Source organism: Rutilus rutilus (assembly GCF_951802725.1).
Source record: "Rutilus rutilus genome assembly, chromosome: 8".
Classification (NCBI taxonomy): domain Eukaryota; kingdom Metazoa; phylum Chordata; class Actinopteri; order Cypriniformes; family Leuciscidae; genus Rutilus; species Rutilus rutilus.
Genome location: NC_140222.1, coordinates 18,797,661 through 18,814,050, shown reverse-complemented (window position 1 = coordinate 18,814,050; position 16,390 = coordinate 18,797,661). Strand labels below are relative to the sequence as shown.

The window sequence follows — 16,390 nt, the reverse complement described above, 5'->3', positions numbered from 1 at the left end:
ATATATATATATACAAAATAATTATGGACAGTATATATTATGTGAACACAAACTTTTATTTTGGATGCGATTAATCGCGATTAATCATTTCCCGGCCAGCCCTATTAAAAATAGTAAAAAGGTAACAAAAGAAAAGAAAATGACAGACCATCTAGGTCAAAGTAGGGTGGGCAATATGACCAAAATCTTATTTCACTTTATTTTATTTCATTATTTTATCTTTGTTATTAAAAAAATGATCAAACATTACAAATAATAGTACAAGATACAAATTCATTTAATAATGTGTGCTGCATCCTCTCTACTTCAGATATCACACAACCCTAAAATTCCTGTTTGTGTGTGTTAGAGTGACTGCAACAAAGGATATTTACTCACCTCAGTTTACATTCTGATTTTTGTAGCACGTCAATGAGCTGCTGCTCGGAGGATCCGATGGCATTTTTACTCAGATCAAGCTCTTTTAAAAACTGTAAGGCTTTTTTCTCAGCCAAAGACTGAGCCAAACAAGTAACATCTGTAATGCCACAGTCATTTAGGCTAGAAAGAGACAAACAGACACACAGAAAGAAAGTAAAAGTGTGTACTCTTTTTGTGAAGAAAAAGTACATACTCGAGTGTGTAGAAGAAGAGTATGCAAGCTTTGGGACATACACTACTTCATCATAACTGTCTTTAACGGACAGCTCTGTCGCTTAGTTACATGCTTCCTGTCACTGTTTAAACTGGCCTGTCAATCATCCTGTCACATTCAATTTAATTTAATTTCCTACCATTTCGGAGACAAATGTAGCACATTGATCTGCCACCCATACACAAAAGAATTATATTTGAAATATATTTTCTGGATATGTTTTGGAATATATGCAAATATTTGAAATTGGCCCAATAAATATATTTCATACTTATATTTCATATATTTTTGTTATATTTCAGAATATATTTCAATGTATTTGGAATATATGCCACATATATTTTTGACACTTTTGGGGACCCGTACAGAAAAAAATACATTGAAATATATTCTGAAATATAACAAAAATATATGAAATATAAGTATGAAATATATTTATTGGGCCAATTTCAAATATGTGCATATATTCCAAAACATATCCAGAAAATATATTTCTTTTGTGTATGGGCAGTCTTGGGTCTTTCTTGCGGAGACTCTCATGTGTGTGCAATTTGAATATAATGATCCATTTAAAAGTTAATGGCTAAAAGTATCATTACAAAAGTTCACAATGCTATTACAGATGAAATGAATGTGGATAACATTGAATGAATACCTTTTCGTCAAGTTAGATACTGATAATTATTCACTTAAACCCCTTTTTCTAAACCTCTCTATCTAACCGTCGGACTCACACATCCGTCACGTTTGTAGTTTTTAACACTTTTTGTCAGTGTTTGTAGTTTTAATCAAATCCTCGTCCAACGCGCAATGGGTCATGGGCAATATCAGCTGTTATAGTGTGCATTGATCAGCACTTCGGATTCTGGAATACTCATTTCAACATACTACGATTTAGGCTATTTTCGAAATACTATTTAGGACGGATAGTATGCGAATTAAGAAGCACCGCATGTGATGAGACACGTTTAGTGGCAGAGAAATTTCCCAACATGAATTTTGCATCAACCTCAAATCTGTTGCTTGTTTTGCTCGTCAAAGCTACACTAAAATGTTACAATGAATGAGGCTATCATTCAGATTCAATTGGTCTCTACTCAGCCACTTCTTCACATTGTTCAAGAAAATAAAGAGCTGCGGTAAAAAGGCTGTTTGGTAAAATGTCTTTCATACTTCACATATTCACTCCTCTGCAACTTATTGATATTAATTTTCTGAAAATGTTATAATCCTATTACTCATCCCTCCTACCTTTGTTTAAGCTATGTTTGGTTTGATGCATATGCTTGCAGTTCTCCCGCTGCGGTTTGCTCTGTGGTTGAAAGCATCTTATCATACAGATGTTTCACGACTGTGAAGTTACTGACTGACTGATGTTACTTGTGCCACAGAGCACATACAAAGCTAACTGATTATGAAATTATCACCTGACACCCGGTCTGTGACACTATGACCAAAATTGACATGCATGCGGTTGGTACTCGGGTGTTAATTTAAGACTCTGCTATCATCAGATAACTAGAGGAATTATTTTACACAAATATAATGTGAACTCAGGCTTTGTTTAATGTCAAAGTGATTTTAAGCAGGTAAATGTTCCTCACCTCAGTCTCTCCAGTTTACAGAGTGGATTCTTCAATATTTCACACACACCCTCCACTCCTTTGTTTTCTAGTTTATTCCCACTGAGGTCCAGCTCTCTCAGGTGTGAAAGAGAGTAACACAGAGCTGGAGTCAGGATGAGAAACTGTTTCTCTGTAATACTGCATCCACACAGACTGAAGACAGAAAGAGAAACAACAATAGCTCACGAGTGAGTTAAATGCATCACGAATGCAGCAGTAAATGTCATACAATATAATAATACAACAACAACAACTTGGAAACGTAATTATGGAACCATGAACCAAAACAGGAGCATAATAGGATTTGAGGAAACTGAAATAATTTATTAAAGGTAAAGAATTAGTCATTTTAGTGTAGTTTACCATCACTAAATACAAATTGTAAGAATGGATTTAATCTCAACCTGTAATAAAACAATACATCTGGAGAGAAGAAATAAAAAAAAGAGCATAGGACACCGCCTTGCCCAGACTTCTCTCCTTGTTTATCTATGCATCATTCTCACTCTCGCTCTCCTTTCCCCATGACTCAAGTCACTGAAAGTTCACCAAGAATGTCTATATACAACATATGATGTATCTTGTGAATCTTTTTTTTTTTTTTTTTTTAAATGAATAATTTTCAGGGTCTCAGTGCAATTAGTAATCTGGCTCAATTTCACAGCCATTTGTTTTTTGAGAAAGATTGAAAACTTATGAGAATTCTGTTCTCCTGATGTGGGAGGCGTCTCTTTACAATATCTGATGATCATGGTTCCTCTCTCCCGAAACCAGATGGAGGCCTTTGCGCACAGGAATAGGGGCCCAACACAATTCCAATAATATTTGTGTAGAAAATATTTACAACTCTTTTGTTCTGGTCTGGGTATTTAAGGGAAAGTGGCAGAACAGTCTTTGGGAAATTCTGTAGCCAGAAAACCCTCACGCAGTGCTGTGTCAGTTCTGCACTCAGAGAGCTCACTGTCTCTCACTCTCAGGTACATTTATTACTCTTAGATTCTGTCTTGATTCTGTTATGTATTTATTATTTATGAATTGGGTTCTAATTGTTAGTGTTTAGTGTTTGTCTAATTGTTGTTTGTCTAATTGTACAAATAAAATGTTATATTTGATTTATTCTGTATTCTCTGAAATCATAATGACCAGTAGATTAAGTAGAGTATCGTGTTTCCGCAAATCTGCGTCAGGATAGATAAAACTGAAGGCCCAAAGTAAGAAGTATGTGGCACATCATCTGTTTTGATTTCTGACTATCATGACTTAGCAAGTTACAGCATCGTGACTAAGAGAACTACATTTTTGTATGAACAAGCATGGAGCGGTTTGACTGAAATCTATTAGTAAACCCTCTAAATAAGATTAGAATTGACGAGTTTCTCAGCAAACACAGAACATTAGCACAAAGTACTTAACCTTCTAACAGCGATTTAACAACATGACCAAAAGGTTGCTATAACTACATTGTGTGGTGAAGGTTGTTACAGCATAGTCACAATGTTGACATTGAACCACCACTCAGGGTCGCTGCTTAAGGTTGTGCCGAGGGTGTATGGACAACCACTGGATGACATCTGTACTCGTCACTGCCCTGAAGCGCGAATCAGCCTTTTAAATTTCAACCAACCGTTGGGACGTCTCATTCTTCATCGAGTTAATTTATATATTATTTATTATTGTATTGTATTATATATATATATTCCGCGTGGCAGTGTACATGACATTTTTTGAAACTTTCCGCGTGGCTATGCATCCGAAGATGCGCGACTTTGATCCGAGTCTGGCCGAGCAAGTACATCTCACCATACAGTTTGCACGTGTTTGCATTGTTACACAGCGAGCCTACAATAGCAGACAAGCCCTTTTAATGAAAATAAAGGTCCATGTTTTATAAATGTTCACGAAACTAAATGAAAATGTTTAGTGAAGTTAGTAAATATGTAAGATATCGTTAATTTAGCTGTATAGGCTACGTTCTCATCCATTATTTTTTTTCTAATGTCACAAGTAATAATCTCAAGGTTTACTGCTTTACATTCACATTACATTTTACATTTATGCATTTGGCAGACGCTATCCAAAGCGACTTACATTGCATTTCCCTGGGAATTAAACCCATGACCTTGGCGTTGCAAGCAGGAGACAGAGTGATGAAGCCAATGAGTATAAATGGGGGATGATTAGGAGGCCATGATAGACAGCGGCCATTGGGCTATTTTGGCCAGGATGCCGGGATTAAACCCCTACTCTTTTTCCGAAGGTCATCCTGGGATTTTTAATGACCACAGAGAGTCAGGACCTCGGTTTAACATCTCATCTGAAGGATGGTGCTCTTTGACAGTATAGTGTCCCCATCACTACACTGGGGCGTTAGGATCCACACAGACCACAGGGTGAGCGCCCCCTACTGGCCTCACTAACACATCTTCCAGCAGCAATCTAGTTTTACTAGAAGGTCTCCCATCCAGGTACTAGCCCTGCTTAGCTTCAGTGGGCAACCAGTTTTGGACTACAGGGTGATATGGCTGCTGGCTATATTAGCATTTGAAACTTTCTACAGATAAACATCCCGAACCATCAGTCCATTAACTTGTATTAATTTCTTTCTTCAGATGAGGAAATGCCAGAAGATGCAGTGCTATAAACAATGTGACTTTGGCCTTGTTGTCTTAAAATAATAATAAAAAAGTAAACTTTAATCACACTGTAACTGCTGTACAGTATAATGTTACAAACCTTAGTTTTTCCAGCTTGCATTCATTGCTCAACAGAGGATAAAGGTTTTTAACTCCTTTGTCTCCTAGTGTATTTCCACTGAGGTCCAGCTCTCTCAGGTGTGATGAGTTTGATTTCAGAGCTGAAGTCAGATCAAAACAATCTTCAACTTCTATACCACAGCCTCTTAACCTGCAATCAGAGAAAAGAGAAAAGCAAACTATTCATTTGGTTTCATTCAAATACCAAAACACTATTTCCTTTCTTGTATGTGAGTGTTACTGACCTCAACCTCTCCAGTTTACAGTGTGAATTCTTCAGTAAATCATAAAAATGTTTTACTCTTGCGTGTTTAAGTTCATTCCCACTGAGGTCCAGTTCTCTCAGGTGTGATGGGTTTGATTTCAGAGCTGAAGTCAGGAAGCCACACTGCTTATCTTTAATACTGCATTTACACAATCTGGGGGGGGGACGGGACAGAAACGAAAATTAAAAACTTAAAAAACATTAAGTGTGACCAATATGGAAACTAAGTAAAACAGTATAAACAATGTAACTTAAGCTCTGTTCTCTTAAATTAAATAACTAAACAGTAAACTTCACAGAGTAACCTGCTGTACAGTATAATGATACTAACTGTAGTGTCTCCAGCTTGCATTCTGGGTTCATCAGTAGATCACTGAGGTTTTTAAATCCAGAGTCCCCTAGTTTATTCTCGCTCAGGTCCAGTTCTCTCAGGTGTGATGGGTTTGATTTCAGAGCTGAAGTCACAGCAGAACAACCTTCATCTGTCATTTTACAGGACCTTAACCTACATTGAGAAAGAGAAAGAGCAGAAAATAAGACAGAAGAAAATAAATTAACTCTTTATTTTGTAAAGTCACATCACCTTCATGAACACGCACAACAAAAAGATAGCCAGAGGAAGATAAATCATCTTTATTCCAACAGATCACAACATACTAAGGTGATTCTTAAGGTCCTTGCACACTGAGTCAGAAATTCATGGCCGAAATTTTTTCGCACGTAAAAAAATAAATACGACCTCACGTTTTGTCAATCACGCTTGCATACATTGCCTCCGAAACTTTCGTCCGTCATAAAAAAAAAATCTTATCGGGTTCGATTTTCTGCGTTTTTCACATCCGTAGCAAGCATTTTGAATGGTGTTTGAATGGTGTTTTGACGATTCAGAGCCACTGAATCGCGAATAAGAAAAAACGCATCCGAAAATTTCGGACTCTGTGTGCAAGGACCTTTAGGCTCAAAGTGTTTTGATTAAAACTGTTCAAGTGATTTTAAGCATTTGATTCTTGTTTGTGAATGTTACTGACCTCAATCTCTCCAGTTTACAGCGTACATCTGTCAGTATATCAGATAAGTGAGTTACTCCTTTGTTTTTTAGTTCATTTCCACTGAGGTCCAGCTCTCTCAGGTGTGAAAGGTTTGAACAAAGAGCTGAAGTCATACTGAGACACTGTTTCTCTGTAATACTGCATCCACACAGACTGAAGACAGAAAGAGAAAGGACAATGATCAAAAAAAAAAAAAAACTAGCATCACATTAAGTGTATTGTGATTGTCAAAACATTTGGCACGTTTAGTGACAACATGTTACAATGTTTACATAGTATGACTGGTAGGCTACAGTTTTTATTAGTGCTTGACACAAATATCACAATTTCATTTAATAAGCTTGCGATTTGATTCTGATCTTGATTCAGCATAGATTCATTTGGATAAATATCAGGTACAGTAGTTACATGATATTTTTTCTTAAGGAAAAATTATCTCTACTAATGCTGTAAACATCCAGGGAGCCCTTTAGCTGTTATTATTATTAAAGGTTCAAATTAACAACTCAAATTAATATAATGCTGTTTTTATAATAATAAAGTAATAATATTTTTAGTGATAAGAGTAAAAATATAAGAAATATTTAATATAGTGCATATATTTATCAAAATATTCCACTCTATAGTTTCTGTATTTTTCTAGCTAACTACTATAATATGGTCATTAAATGTCTTTCCTAAAGTAAATGTAACGTTACGTGACATTGTTCTCCAGCTTTTTTACTGACCTCTTTCCATGGTTAAAGCACTGATTGATCGATTAAATAAGACATAATACATTTCAGTAAGTTGTACTGTATCTTTCAACATACCTTCTAATGTTCATTTGAGTTAATTTACTAACTAGTAGAGGAAGAGATGATCAGTTCACATGCCGCAACTGAGGCGCTACAGCGATAATGTTTAAGAGCGCCAAATTGGTATTTTCTTCAAATTTTGTAATAAAATTGACAATTTGAAAGCTAAGACTTTGTTTCATATCAAAGTAACCTGCTCTGTCTTTTCTGTCGGTGTAAGTGTCCTCTTTTGCTTCGAGATTTTTCACTGAGTGAAAAAATGGATATGTGGCATGAGAGCCTGAGAACAGTGTCTGAATGTGTGAGAGTTGACAGCTCTTGATATATCTGTAATTAAATTTAAATTATACAGAATTAATCAGTAAAAGTTATTTTTATCTAATTGTGCATGGTTTTGTTATAAATGATCTGCTTAATTTTAACTTTCTAGTAGTTGCTAAGAGAAAAAATATTTCAAAATACTACTGAAATAGTATTATCCACTACTGTAAAAATAATGCAACATTTTTAACCATTAAAATAAAACACTCACATCAGTGTGTTGAGTTTACAGTGTTTATCCTGCAGTAGAGCAGAGATTTGATTCACTCGTGTGTCTCCAAGTTTATGTTCACTCAGATTCAGCTCTCTCAGGAGTAACGGGTTTTTACCCACAATTCCTGTCACATATTGACAGGCTTCCTCTGCAGCAGGACTTCTCAAAAACCTGCAGAAGGGAAGATGAAAGTTAAAGGGTCTTTCTGGCTTTTAAGCAGGAGTGTGAGAAATATCAGCACAGAAAACTGGCTTGTGAAACTGCATGTTTGTGAACATCTGGAGACTCATAGACCTGCTGTAGAGAAACAGTGATACCGTGAATCTGGACTTAATGGAAATTATACTACATTACTTTCAGAAATATTTAATACCATACTGCTGAATATCATCAGTACCATTGTACCAAAACAAATCTCTGTTGAAATGTATAATTAATACCACAGTACCCCCAGCTGCAAAAACTTGTTTAGCTTATTGTATTACTGAAAAAATATTTTGTATGAATATTTAGCCTGGAAATAATGAATTATGTATTTTTTTCATCACGTCTTACCTCAGTGTCTTCAGTTGACAGTTTGGATCCTGTAGTAAATCACTGAGCTCCTTCACTCCTGATTGTCCAGGATCATTTCCTGTGAGATCCAGCTCTATCAGGTGTGAAGGGTTTGATCTCAGAGCTAAAGCCAGAGCTTTATAACCTTCTTCTGTGATTCTGCAGTCTGAAAACCTACAGAATAGACAATTTATAAAAATATAATTAAACCATTTGTCTAACTGTTAAAACACAAATTGTATTATATATATATATAAGTTAAGTGCTTTCAAACAATGGTTCGTTGAACTCACCTGAGTCTCTCCAGTGTGCAGTTTGTATTTTCTAATGCGTTCTGGAGTTTCTTCACTCCTGAATCCTGCAGATTATTGTTGCTCATGTCAAGCTCTTTCAGACTGGAGTTTGATCTCAGGACTGTAGCGAGAGCTGAACAGCTTTCCTCTGTTAGACCACAATTACGCAGCCTAAAATGATCAACAGGAGAGAGAGAATTTACAACCCCATTTCCAGAAAAATAGGGAAATTTTGTAAAATGCAAGAAAATAAAGAATCTGCTTTGTTAAATCTCTTGAACCTTTGTTTAACTGGAAAAAAAAAAAAGTACAAAGATTTTTTTGCTGACCAACTTAATGTTTACCACTGTGTCACATCACATTTCCTTTTAATTACACTTTTAATAAAAAAATAAAATAAAAAAAATAAAATCTTGTCTAATACAAGACTTCAGCTGCTCAACAGTCTGTGATCATCACTGTCTGATTCTCCTTTTTTCATGATGGGCCATATATTTTCAATTAGAGACAGATCTGTACTGCAGGTGTAGAGTGTCTACAAAACTAAATTCTAGGGATGCATCAAAATGAACATTCTGGGCCAAAATCAAAACCAAAAATTCAGGATGCACTTGGGCGAAACAGTCAATTAATTCATCGAACTACAATCGAATCTACACTCAAATAGCTAAAAGTGAAAAGTACAAACATTTCAATTGCACATAAGGCAGTTTTATATCAACTTTTTGATTGTGTAATATAGTAAACATTTAAAGGACAATAAACTGTAATAACTTGTTTTAATGACAGATTTATTCAAACACACATTAAATAATGAAGACACCTGAGCTGAGGCAGCTACAGTGATCTGTCACGTGCATTTAAGAGTGCATAAACATTTATTGTTTAAATTTCATAATAAAATTAACAGAATTTTAAAATTGATACGTTGCTTCATATTAAAAGTTACAAAGAAAGGACAAAGCTTTATGCGATTATTGGATAGTAGAAGAGTTTTAAGTTTTTGCAAAAAAAAAAAAAAAAAAAAAGAAAAGGGCAAAAAGCTGTGAACCATGACCCATCTTTGCTTGCAAATACTGCAATCTTTTGGAAATCTTTTCTCTTTACTTTTGTCAGTAAAATAAAGGTTCAAGAGAATGAACAAATCACAGATTTTTTATTTTATTGTCCCAACTTCTCTGGTTATGGGGGTTGTACACCCACAAAGTACTTGACGACAACATACTGTACAGTAATTACTGAGAATTCATTTGTTTTGGTCAACTGATTTTGTTTGAGATACCTTAAATGTGTAATTATAAATTGACACAATACTCACGTCAGTGTGTTGATTTTACAGTGTTTATCCTGCAGTAGAGCAGCGATCTGATTCACTTGTGTGTCTCCTATTTTATGTGTATTCAGATTCAGCTCACTCAGGAATAATGGGTTTTTACCCAAATGTTTAATCAGATACTGACAGGCTTCATCGGCAGCAGGACTTTGTAACAATCTAGAAACAAAGGAAGCACATTGATAGTTCACAACTGTACACCGCAGAGCTGTCTTCTACAATAACAAAGATCATCACAAAGATTTTCACACCAAATGCAACAATGTAAAACGTGAATGTAAAGATATGGTAAAATAATTTAATTCTCTTTCAGATAAAATCTTAAAACTATTGCACTTTAATATTTGTAGAAAACATTTACCTCAGTGTCTTCAGTTGACAGTTCTGATCCTGTAGTAAATCATTGAGCTCCTTCACTCCTGATTGTCCAGGATAATTTCCTCTAAGATCCAGCTCTATCAGGTGTGAAGGGTTTGATCTCAGAGCTGAAGCCAGAGCTTTATAACCTTCTTCAGTGATACTGCAGTCTGAAAGTCTAGAACACATGAAAACATTAAGTAAAATGAACACTTCTGCATTTTAAATTAATTAATGTCAGCCAAATAGTCTGAATCACAAAATGATTTTGACTAAATCACACTAAAGTTGAATACATCATCAGATATGCAGTTAAACTGCTTCTAGTTTTATTTGGTCATTAGCTTTGCAGTTATTAATTATAACTAATCAACTCACACATTATAGTTTCAGACAGGTTTGGATTTCATTATAGTTCCTTTTCATATACATCATAAACAGATTACTTAATTTTATTTCCAAAGTTCCTTACAGCCTACAACAGCAAATGAAACAAAACCAAGAAAACAATAGAAAAAATAGTTTAATTTAAAAAATAGCAAATTATTTTTTTTCTTCATTAAATTACCTTTGATTATCTTTGGCATGCATTATTTATTTCTCCTACTCTCTCTTTTAGAGAGAAACACAAACACAGAGATAACCTACTAATGTTGTCAAAAATATTTTGACTGAAATATCGGAAATTATTCCAATATTTTTTTTCTGTTATATCGATACGCCGATACCAGCTGCCCGTTCTTTTCTCTCCAATGGCAAATTGAAATAATCCTCTCACTCCCCCATCTCATTTGCTTGCGTGTATTGTGTATAATTGTACTCATTTCCGCAGGTATCGCGCTTGTAGGATTAAAAATAATCCAAGATATTTGAAAATGAACAAAGACGTTTGCTTTTACTGAAATCAACAAAGATATTTGTTTTTACTGTTTTCCACCCCTTCTTTCTTACCCCAAGGACCTTTTGGAATTCCTAAAGACAAAGAGATTCTGATAGTGATCAAGGCCTGTAGGCCAAGATGTGTTTACATAAGTGTCTTCTAATTGTCACACCTTTAGTATGGTGGGGTAAGTTGTAGTTATCTGATTGGTAAATTTAAATGTCTCACATTTGGGTTTTGGTCACATGGTCACGGAAGGGATAAAAGAAGATTGTAACTGTTTCTTGATTCTTTGGCTCCCATTATTGGGGCTCTCACTCTCTTTGCCTCTTTTCTTTGTCTCTTACAATCTATACTTTCTTTCTATACTCTCGAAAGATTGATAAAAAAACCGCACAGGAAACATTATATATGACCCCGCCAAATCAGATGCCAATTTAGAGATGCAGATTCGCACGGGACTAATATTATCACGGGACCTCTGTGTTTGGCGAAATATGGTAGGTCATTTGTGGGGGAATGTTTACTTCACAAATAACAGACATGGCCGATTCGCACGGGATTAAGATCACAGACAACCTCCGCAATTATTACAAATAACTAGAGGTCTCCAGGTAATACTTTATCCCATGCGAATAGGGCTTAAGAAAGTAGATTATGTGATTGTTGCATATGTGTGGTTTGAGTATGTTTCTCAATATCATGCTTAATGTAGGAAAAATGTAGAACAGTAGCTAGAACTGAACAGCTTTTCTCTGTCAGCTCACAACTATGCAGCCTAAACACAAACACATCATTATTTATCATTTAGCACATATTCAAGACACATCAGATTAACAGGTCTTCATATATGCTCACACATGTGACTGACATCATCAGAAAATGTAATATCTCATTCCATTTCTATGCAGATGACTCCCAACTGTACATCCCACTTAAATCCAGCAACTCCATGCAACCTCTTTTAGACTGTTTGAAAGAAATTAAAATCTGAATGGCTAACAATTTTCTTCAGTTAAATGATAACAAAACTGAAGTTATTGTTTTTGGCCCTTCAAAATCCAAAACTGCCATCCCTGCTGACCTTGGTCCCCTTGCCCCCTATGTTAAATCCCATGCACGTAACTTGGGTGTTATTTTTGACTCCCATCTTAACCTGGAGAAACAAATATCATCTGTTGTAAAGACCAGTTTTTACCAATTAAGAATAATTTCCAAACTCAAGTCTGTTCTGTCATACAATGATCTGGAAAAAGTCATCCATGCCTTCATAACCTCCCGCCTAGACTATTGTAACTCTCTCTACTTTGGTCTCCCTCTGACTCTGGTAGCACGGCTTCAGATGGTTCAAAATGCAGCAGCTAGGCTGCTCACGAACACAAAAAAGCGTGAACACATTACACCTGTCCTAGCCTCCTTTGACTGGCTTCCAGTCCAGTTTAGAATTCAATTTAAAATACTGTTGATGGTTTTTAAATCTATTCACGCCCTGGCCCCCAGCTACATAGCAGATATCATTCATCCCCTCGTAGCTCCCAGATCCCTCAGATCCTCCAGCCAAGGCCTCCTCCATGTCCCACGATCCCGGCTTAAGCAAAAAGGTGACTTTTGCCTTTTCTGTTGCTGGCCCTCAGCTGTGGAACCGACTGCCATCTGACATCAGAAGTGCCCCTTCAATTGTGATATTCAAAGCCAAGCTCAAAACTCACCTTTTCACATTGGCCTTTCCGGCATCTTAATTGTCTTATCCTGCTATGTTCGTAATTAAGTGTTTGTCTTTTGATGTCGTTTTAGTCTAAATCACTGATTTGTAAGTGCATTTTATTTTTTTTATTACCCTGTGGCTAATGCGCTATGTACAGCACTTTGGTCAGCGCAAGCTGTTTTAAATGTGCTATAGAAATAAACTTTACTGTGTAATGGAAATTTTATTCTTACTTATGCTTTTGTAATGGAAACTTTATTCTTACTTATCTTGAATGCATTGATGGATATAAGCTGCATAACGCACGTAGGCTTGAGTGAAATATGGTGGGATATCTTGTCCCTAGTGGGCTGTGTTCCCACATAAATGAAAGGAAGTGTGCTGTGTTCTAAAGAATAATTACTCTATGTTTTTCATATCAAACTCTATGTTTTTTTAGTTTTTTTCTGTGCACGCATAAGAGAAGGATCAGCAGAATTGAACATACCATATGGGGTAATTTGTTATTGAACATGCCATATAGGGTCATTTGTTTGCTGATACACCAATAGCAAATAAGACGAGAGGTGTTAAGGAAGGGTGTGGATGCTGAAGAAAGTACTATATTAACTTTGAAAAGAGGAGGACACTTTGCCTTCTCATGCTAGACATTGTCTGTGTGTAGAACGCCTTTCTTGCAAGAAATAAAGCACTAATTCACTTTTGAGAAGTATCGCTGTGTCTCTTATTTGATAAAGTCTTAGGATAAAGATATTTCCACGACAACTTACTTACTTACTATAGGCTTTTATAATGAATAATGAGAGAATAATGTATAAATCATGTTTACTCACTTGATATTCTCCACTTTGCTATGAGAGTCCATCAAAAGAGCAGAGAGCTTCTCCCAATCCAGGTCTCCTAGTTTATCTTCACTCAGATCCAGTTCTGTCAGTAATAATGGACTTGTACCCAGAACTTTAGTGAGATACTCACATGCTTCCTCTGCAGCAGGACTTTTCAAAAACCTACAGGAAGCAGAATTAAAGATTAGAAAATCTTCAAATGTTTCCAAGCGCTCATCTGTGAAGCTGCTTTTTCATAATGTATTACTTAAAATCATAATAATAATTTTACAATTAATGGGAGCCCCTAGGAAATGAAACCGTACATCTCATGTTTTAACTAGTAATTCAACAAGCAGATTCACTCTTTATATAAAAATATTTAGATGCAACACTGTTGTTTTTAACCAAGTTAGTGTCTCATATTGCTCTGTGGAGATTATTTCAAAATCTATGCACCTTGCATTGTATTTGGACATTTAATCAGGATCATCTGCTTTAAGCAATGATATACATATACCATTTTCATGTGATATAAGTAATACAGAAAATAGAAAGAAATGTTTGTTGTGTTTTCGCTTAGTACTCAACACACAAACATAATACATAAACAACAGCATACATTTACTTACAGTAGACAATTCAAATGAGCAAAAAAATAATACTCCCAGATGTATATATGAAATATATACATAAGTATATACTAATATAAGTATATATAAGAGATGTGATATGTAAATTTGGTCTAAACATGCGACACTGCCTGACAAATATGCCAATCATTCGCAGATTTACTCTGGTAAATACAAATATACCACAACTACTTATTTGAGAAAATATTAGTGGAAATTCTCTTACAGTTAAATCTTCCCTAGTGATTGAACAATAATATATCAGCTACTGATATTTGTGCATCTCTAGTACAATGTAGAATTAATGTGTAGTTTATGTAGTATCTTAATCTTAAATTTACATTTATTATAATTACTTCCAGTTTCATTGAGAAAATATGTATTGTACAGATAAAAGAAATAAGTATAATTTCCCAAAAATTATGTAATCATTTGTTTTGTCAATATCGCACAAAACTTGTGTCAGACTCATCAAATTAAGTTGAATTTCTCAAATTAAGTTGAATTTCTCAGGAGTTTAATTTCTTTGAAATGCAATACAGTAAATTGCACATTTTGCCCCTCTACCTAGTTGAATACATTTGATAACACATCAGTGGCTTATCTATAAATATTTGTGAGCATTTATCACCTGATGGTCTTCAATGTACAGCGCCCATCCTGTAGTAAATCATTGAGCTCCTTCACTCCTGATTGTCCAGGATCATTTCCTGTGAGATCCAGCTCTATCAGGTGTGAACGGTTTGATCTCAGAGCTGAAGCCAGAGCTTTATAACCTTTTTCTGTGATACTGCAGTCTGAAAGTCTATATATGAACAAGTAGAAATGCATGTTACATGCTAAAATAAACAAAATAGACATTTATAAAGTGAGATGTTATTGTCTGAATCATAGGAATAATAAATGTAATCCTAATTGTAAAATAAAAAAATGCCATGGAAAGTGGGAAAAATGTGCCAATATTTGTATTTTAATTTTGGCAAAAATCTCAACCCATAAATAAGCAACAAATGCATTAATCTGCTAATAAAAATAAAAATAAAAATAAATCATTGAATATTTAAGCATAGCAATGTAAATAATCAAACAAAAACAGTCATTTCAGCCTCTATCGCCTTCATCAATGGTAATGACAGTTAATTTAATCAAATGGACATTTACAAATGTATATTATCATCATGCAGAAATGTAAATGAATGAAGATACGAACTTCAGTTTCTCCAATCTGCATTGTATATTTTCCAACAGTCGACAGATCTTCTTCATTCCAGATTTTACTAGTTTATTTCCACTCAGATCCAGCTCTATCAGGTTTGAAGGGTTTGAATTTAACGCTGAAGTCAGAGCAACACAACCTTCTTCTGAAATAATGTTATTATTCAGCCTAAAAAAAATAAAATAAAATAATACAGGAAATATTATTCAGTTTATCTTTAAACCTTCTTTAACCCTCTGGAGTCTGAAGTGTTTTCTTGACCCTGGAGGTGTTCCGACATTCTCTGACATTTGTGCTTATTTTTGTTACTTGTAACACTTTCATGACTTAAGTCTGATTACACTGTATTCAGCACAAAAAGAAATTACATTTAAAATATATTTTAATGCAAAGTATAAATATGAAAACCATGCAAAATACTCACTGAATTATATTCAGTTTACAGTGTTTATCCTGTAGTAGATCAGCAATCTGATTCACTCGTGTGTCTCCTAGTTCACATCCACTAAGATTCAGCTCTCTCAGGAGTAACGGGTTTTTACCCACAACTCTATTCACATACTGACAGGCTTCATCAGCAGCAGGACCCAAAAACCTGGAAATGGGAAGCTAAATTATATTCAGTTTGGTTATCAAAGTTTGTGTAAAGAAGAATTGCATTTGATCCAAATAATTATAATAAATAAAATAAAAAATGTAAAATGATTTCTTGAATACTTTGATCTAAGGCATTTTTTAAAATTTATCCCATCTCACTTTAGTTTTAGTTGACAGTTCGGGTCCAGTAGTAAATCACTGAGCTCCTTCACTCCTGATTGTCCAGGATCATTTCCTGTGAGATCCAGCTCTATCAGGTGTGAAGGGTTTGATCTCAGAGCTGAAGCCAGAGCTTTATAACCTTCTTCTGTGATACTGCAGTCAGAAAGTCTACAGAAGA

General features: G+C 35.0%; 1 protein-coding gene across 9 annotated transcripts in view; it reads right to left on the bottom strand.

Moving 5' to 3' along the window:
* Positions 1 to 16,390, bottom strand: part of LOC311295879 (uncharacterized protein) — a 166,563-nt gene that overhangs the window by 92,422 nt on the left and 57,751 nt on the right. For all 9 annotated transcript variants that reach the window (XM_084417414.1, XM_084417419.1, XM_084417418.1 and 6 more), the window contains 3 exons: positions 16,210 to 16,380; positions 15,878 to 16,048; positions 15,448 to 15,621 (listed from right to left, as the gene is read on the bottom strand). In XM_084417414.1, coding sequence (XP_084273540.1) covers positions 15,448 to 15,621; positions 15,878 to 16,048; positions 16,210 to 16,380 — 516 coding nt within the window. The remainder of the gene's footprint in view (positions 1 to 15,447; positions 15,622 to 15,877; positions 16,049 to 16,209; positions 16,381 to 16,390) is intronic.